The sequence below is a fragment of the Pipra filicauda genome, unplaced genomic scaffold, assembly GCF_003945595.2.
Source record: "Pipra filicauda isolate LSUMZ 115617 unplaced genomic scaffold, ASM394559v2 scaffold249_size1133689_pilon, whole genome shotgun sequence".
Lineage (NCBI taxonomy): Eukaryota > Metazoa > Chordata > Aves > Passeriformes > Pipridae > Pipra > Pipra filicauda.
Window position 1 is genome coordinate 190,830 of NW_024104364.1, and position 6,015 is coordinate 196,844.

The window sequence follows — 6,015 nt, forward strand, 5'->3', positions numbered from 1 at the left end:
AGCCTCAAGGACACCACGGATCAGCAGCAGTAGCTTCAGTAAGCAAACAAGAATCAAAGCAGCAAGTCAGCAGTGCAGAGCTTGTTATTTTGAGTGGCGGATGTTTACTGTGGGGAGGGACAAACAGGAGTATCAGATAAGACGGCAGCCCCACAGATCCCCGCGGGATTGATCGCGCTGTGCGAGGAGCAGCCCCGGAGATAACGGGACCCGGGGTCAAGGACCGGCCCTGTGCAAACAGGCTGTGCCGAGCAGCGCCCGCCCGCAGCCAGGGCCCTTCCCGGCTCCTCCGGCACCTTCTGCCGCCGATGGGATCGGGGGGTTCGGTGCGGGGGCTCGGGCACGAGGAACCGCGGCGTGGTAACGAACGTGCGAGGGGGGGGCATTCACCGGGGCAGGCGGCTCGGTAACGCTGTGTGCGCCAAAACCTCCTAAAACGCCCCAAAACCAAAGCGAGCTCCGGGAATTCGAGCTTCCCTTTGGGAACGGGACGGGGGAACCGCACCCCGCCCCTGGCCACGCCCCTCGAGCAGGCCACGCCCACAGTGGATCCGCCCCTCGATGTGGCCCCGCCCCCTCCGTGACCCCATTCCCGCCCGCTGACCCTGCCCCGCCCGCTGGCCCCGCCCCTCTCTCTGCCCGTGGCGCTCTGGCGCCGCCCGGCGGCCCCTTGTGGGAGCGGCGGTCCCGCGCCGGCCCGCGCCTGCGCACTGGCGGCCTGTGGCCGCGGGCGGAAGCGGCGCCCCCGGGCCCGCGGGTTCGCGTCCGCCCGCGCCCGGCGGGGCCGTGAGGGGCTGAGGGGCCGGGGGGTGTGAGGGGCAGGGAGCGGCCGGGAGGGACATGGGTCCGCCGCGGCGGTGAGCCGCGCCGCCCGCCATGAGCTGCACCATCGACAAGATCCTGACGGACGCGCGCACGCTGCTGGAGCGGCTGAAGGAGCACGACACGGCGGCCGAGTCGCTCATCGACCAGTCGGCCGTGCTGCACCGCCGCGTGGCCGCCATGCGGGAGGCGGGCGCGGGCTGCGCCGACCAGGTGAGCGCGGGGCGGGGGGTGCGGGCGGAGCGACCCCCGCGTGTCGGCCCGGTCCGGGAGGGGCGGCCGGACCGACCCCCGCCGTGTCTCGGCAGGGCCCGGGAGGCGTCGCGGCGGAGCGGCCCGACCCGTCCCGGCTGCGGCCGCACGTGGTGCTGGCGCAGGAGAACACGCAGATCCGCGACCTGCAGCAGGAGAACAGGGGTGAGCGAGGCCCGGGGGGTGCTGGGGATCGGGGGGTGGGTCCTGGTGGGTGATGTCAGGGGGCCCCGGGGGATGCGCCGCGGGAGATGCGCGCCCGGTGGTGCCGGCGGGAGGGTCATGTCGGGGAGAGTGGAGGTGGATCTGTGTTGCCCGTGACAGAGTCGCTGGATGTCCCGCGTGGCTCCTCGGCCGAGGGGGGTCCGGGCAGCCCCACGGCAGTGCCAGGCCTGAGCTGTCGTGGGCTGCGCGATCCCACATCAGCTGGTACCCAGCACCTCCGGGCACCTGCTGCCGCTGCTGTGGGAGGTCTCCCGCTCTTCCGTTCGTGGCGCTGACGGGCTGTGTTCTGCAGAGCTGTGGGTCTCACTGGAGGAGCACCAAGATGCGCTGGAGCTCATCATGAGCAAGTACAGGAAGCAGATGTTGCAGCTTTTGGAAGGGAGAAAACGTGAAGATGCAGAACCGGTCTTGAAAGTCCATCAGGCGAATTCTGTGGTAAGGTGGAATGGGGACAGGGCAGTGCCCAAGACCCCTCACTTGCTCGCTGTCATACAACCTTTGTTTCCAGTCCTGCAATGTCTCTGCTACAAAATACATTTTCTCCTACTCTTGTCTCTCTCTGCTGGTATTTTTCCCTCTATTCCTTTCAGAATACAACCCCTTCACAGCCCAGGTGGAGTCTTGTTCTTTTGACCAGGTGGTGAATTCCCTGTGTTAAGAATTAACATTTCTGATCCTCTGCAGTAAAATCAAAATACCTGAGTTGTTATCATTCCTGTTCAGGAATGATAACACAGGGAAAAGAACCTCCTAAATCCCTGTGAACTGTATATGTTTAATTCTTAAGAGATTTTCACTTCCAAGTGTTTTTAAATCCAGATACTCTCTGCAGTGGCCTAAAAGTGTCCCTTTATCCATGCTGGACTCAGTGACTTTAGAGCTGATGGGATGTGGTGGCTGCTGATAACTGTGGCCTGTTTTATGTTAGGTGTCTAATAAAAACAGAATAACATTAAATCTCTATTTAAGACTTACAAATTGTGTTAGGCATTTGTTAAAAAGCATTTTTATGTGATTGGAGAACAGCAAGTTGGTTCAACCAACTGACATCTCATATCTTGGGTTTTCCTTTGGAACTGGAGCCAGCCTAACTCTTTGCACGTGTGTCTTGGCACTGATATGTGGCACCTCACCACTTCTCTTTTGTGGGTTGCTTGGCTCCTCTGAAGGTAAGTGGTGTAGCAATGGCTGGTTTCCAGTGGGTGCACAAACTGCTTATCAAGACTTTACATTTGAACAAAAGTTGGAAATGCAAAGCTGAAAAGGCTCAGGAGGAACCTTTGATGGGATATGACTGTCTCAATGTCTAGGCAGAGTCTTCCATACTAAAGACCATGAGTTTTCACCTACCCACCACTTGGAGAACAGTCACAACATTTTAATATCTTTTAAAGATCCATTTTTTTATCATAACCATCTTCCTGTTTAGAAAAATAATACTGTTTAGAAAATTAATAACCTTTTTTTTTTCCCAGAAGTCTTTCTCGCTCCTGCAGCTCTCCTCTAGATGCTCTGATTTGTTTACATACTTTATGAATAATGGAATTCAAAACTGAATTCTCTGCTCTGTGATACATTTATCTTCCAGAGCCAGTGGAAGTACTGTGGGCATTTAGAGAAACCCCACCCTGTCAAATGATCTGATATATTGCTCTTCAAACAGGAGCTGCTACATTCCATGTTGGAATTTTCAGTGTTTGGTCTATGTGCATTTCTGTGATTCAACAAAATGCTTCTTCAGAAGGATTAGAGCTGTCTTCAGTCAGATTCTGTAAAATCTGCCTCAGGAGGCTCTGGTCTTGTTTGCTTTGGTTTCATTGCCCTCTGAGATGAGCCTGTTTACTGCACACTGTTACTTGAAATCTTCTTTGCTTTTGTATTTGACGTCTTTATAAAGTCAGAGCAAAATTCACTGCCTAGTAATTGCATTCACGTGCCCCCAAATCTGTTGCCTCAGTCCTTGTCACACTTGAAATTCTTTCCCTCTTAGCAAGTCAGGGTGCCTTATCTTGCTGACTGCTGTGATTCTGTTCACTGTTTTCACTGATGACTCATGATAAAGGACAATGAGGTACATGTTCTTATCCCTGAGTGTACAAGATAGAAAGGATTGCAAGTGCTTGGGAGGAAAGGATTAAAATTCAAAACATGGAAAGAATCCAAAATTGGGACAATGGAAGTAAGTCATTTAGAGGGGATAGGTTATGACTGTTGCTTTTGCCTGAACATGTTGAATGTTTTGTGTCTTTCAGGAAATTGAAAATCAAATAGACAGAATATGTGAGATGGGAGAGGTGATGAGAAAAGCTGTTCAAGTGGATGATGATCAGTTCTTTAAAGTTCAGGAGAAACTGGCTCAGCTGGAGGTAAGAGCAGATCTAACTGTTGAGGATAAATCGAGCTTTGGGGATCTAGAGACTTACTCTGGATTTTCTGTTTGTGTCAAGGATTCATAATAATCAAAAATTTGGGGGTGGGGTCAGGAAACAGAATATGATCTGTTTGTTTTCAAGTCTTGATGGTCCTTATATGTGTAGATTTATATATGTGAAGCCAGAAGCAAAAGAAACACTTTAAATGACGTGGTTCCCCTTGTGTCAGCACTGTATTAATGCTTGTATTACAAAGTATGTGTTTTGTCTATCTGTGAAGGAGTGGGGCTACTGAAAGTTTGTCATCCTTTAATTGTGAATTAGCTCGTTTCTATTTCAGCAAAAATATTGATTTTGCAGCTTGAAAACAAAGAGCTGCGTGAACTGTTGTCAATCAGCAAAGAATCTTTCGAGGTGGAGAGAGAAGATCTCCCGGACTGTGAAGCTTAGGCCACAAAAAACCTCACCTCCAAACCTCCAGAGACTATTATGAAACTGCCTGACAAGGATTTGTTCTTTCAGGTTGTTTCCTTGTATATTTGTTTTATCTTTCAAGTGTGTGGGCTGTTTTTCTCTGCGCTTTCCTGGAATGTTGATGGCAGAGGCTTGTTGCTCTGTCTTAGGATGCTTAACACTGAAGTATTTGATGTGTCCTCCCTTGTGATCGTTCATTTCCTCTCCCTTTGTCATTTTTTTATGAGCTTTAGGTAATTTAATTCCAGCTGTGCAGTTGGCTTTTAGATCCACCTCGTCTGTAGCTCGAGAACATAATGCAGGTTGTGATTATTGTACTTGATAGAGGGAATAAGAGATTATCCAAAAGCCACATTGTAAATGGCAGGGGCCTGCTTTGCTCTGGCTGCACGGAGCAGTTTTGCTTTGCAGAGTGACCCCTCAGGGTTTGGATGGGTTGACTTTGCTACCTGGACTGACTTTGTTACCTGGGTTGACTCTGTTACCTGGACACTTAGGAGCAGGTGAGAGAACAGCAGGTGCCAGAAGGGCACTTGAAGCAGTCACTCCTATTCAGAGCAAACTTTACCTTGTTTTAGGGGTGAAAATCAGTGGACAACCTTTCCTGACACAAACCTGGGCGTTTTTGAAGGACTCTGCATATTTGACTGTTCTTTTTTTCAGTGGATAGACCTGTCCCAGCCTTACCAGTGCTCCCAGGGGTGTGGGTGCTGGCCAGCCCTGGTCTGTTGGTGTGCTCAGACCCTGCCCAGAGCTCAGCACCTTCAGACCAAAGCTCTTTGTCCTCCCACCACTTTGGACTCAGGAAGAGCGAGCTCAGGTCTGCCTCAAAAATAACCAAAACCAACCACACACACACAGATTTTTAATGTCACTTCACAGGTGAGTGTAGTGACAGGTGTTCCATAGTTACTGCATTGACTGAAATTAGAGTTGCAGCGTTGTAGGAATTTATCAACATGGTGATATTTTTATTGACACTTTTATATAAAGATCTGTCTGACCTGTGATCAAAGAAAAATCCCCCAAGAACCATAAACATCTAATTTCCAGTATTAGTTTAAATTTTTATGCCACTTTTTCCCAAGTGAGACTTTTGATAGATGCAGAAGGCGACTTGTTCCTGTGCTTATTAAGAGACATTTCCTTGTGAACATCTGGAATATCCAGCAAGACTGGTAGATATAAGGGATTTCTGTACAGGAGTGTTCTTGCATACAATCCTTTTCTATTAGGAATTGTTTAGGAGGGAATAAAAAAACTCAGTGAGAAGTAATTTTCTCAAGTGTGTTCTGTTTGTGAGTCCTGGGGGGAATTCCATGTGTTCTGCATGTTCCCAAGCCTTTTTCACTCCCTCTAGTTTTTACCTTGCCTGAGTGAAATATTATAATAACTGAAATGTTGCATTTTATCTCTTTTAAATTAACATCATCCTAAAAGCCTGTGATGCATTTTTATCTACGTCATCCCAGGGTAGATTTAACATCCCTCCAATTTGGTCATTGCTGTGCATTTAGAAAAGCCAGAAACTGAACGGCAACTGCTTTGAGTGAGTTTATTGCTGATTAGTAGTGGGCCAGAATTGGCAAGGGAAGTTTAAATATGTTCATAGAGTCGTGGAACATCCTGAGCTGGAAGACACCCACAAGGATCATCCAGTCCAACTCCTGGCCCTGCACTGGACACCCCAAAATCCCACCCTGTCCCTCAGAGCGTTGTCCAAACACTCCTTGAGCTCTGGCAGCCTTGGGGCCGTGCCCTTTGCCCTGGGGAGCCTGTTCAGTGCCCCACCACTCTGGGGAAGAACCTTTCCCCAGTGTCCAGCCTAAACCTCCCGTGACACAGCTGCATGTCCCATTCACTCCTGTCC

The 6,015-nt window shown here is 50.2% G+C and overlaps 1 protein-coding gene across 2 annotated transcripts; it reads left to right on the forward strand.

The window, feature by feature from the left end:
* The first annotated feature begins 721 nt into the window (after positions 1-721).
* SIKE1 (suppressor of IKBKE 1) lies at positions 722-5,421 on the forward strand. 2 transcript variants are annotated; one of them, XM_027746248.1, is made up of 5 exons: positions 722-1,035; positions 1,131-1,239; positions 1,592-1,734; positions 3,552-3,665; positions 4,032-5,421. In XM_027746248.1, the coding sequence occupies exons 1-5, from the start codon at positions 877-879 to the stop codon at positions 4,119-4,121; spliced, it is 615 nt and encodes a 204-aa protein (XP_027602049.1). In that variant the 5' UTR covers positions 722-876; the 3' UTR covers positions 4,122-5,421. The 2 variants fall into 2 exon arrangements, with proteins under 2 accessions (XP_027602049.1, XP_027602050.1); XM_027746249.2 differs by having other exon boundaries at positions 728-1,035; positions 4,012-4,101.
* The last annotated feature ends 594 nt before the right edge of the window (positions 5,422-6,015 follow it).

Coding starts and splice junctions, on each gene's coding strand:
- SIKE1 (XM_027746248.1), top strand. CDS start 877: ATGAGCTGCACCATCGACAAGATCCTGACGGACGCGCGCACGCTGCTG. Junction 1,240..1,591: donor CCTGCAGCAGGAGAACAGGG/GTGAGCGAGGCC, acceptor TGTGTTCTGCAG/AGCTGTGGGTCTCACTGGAG. Junction 1,735..3,551: donor TCCATCAGGCGAATTCTGTG/GTAAGGTGGAAT, acceptor TGTGTCTTTCAG/GAAATTGAAAATCAAATAGA.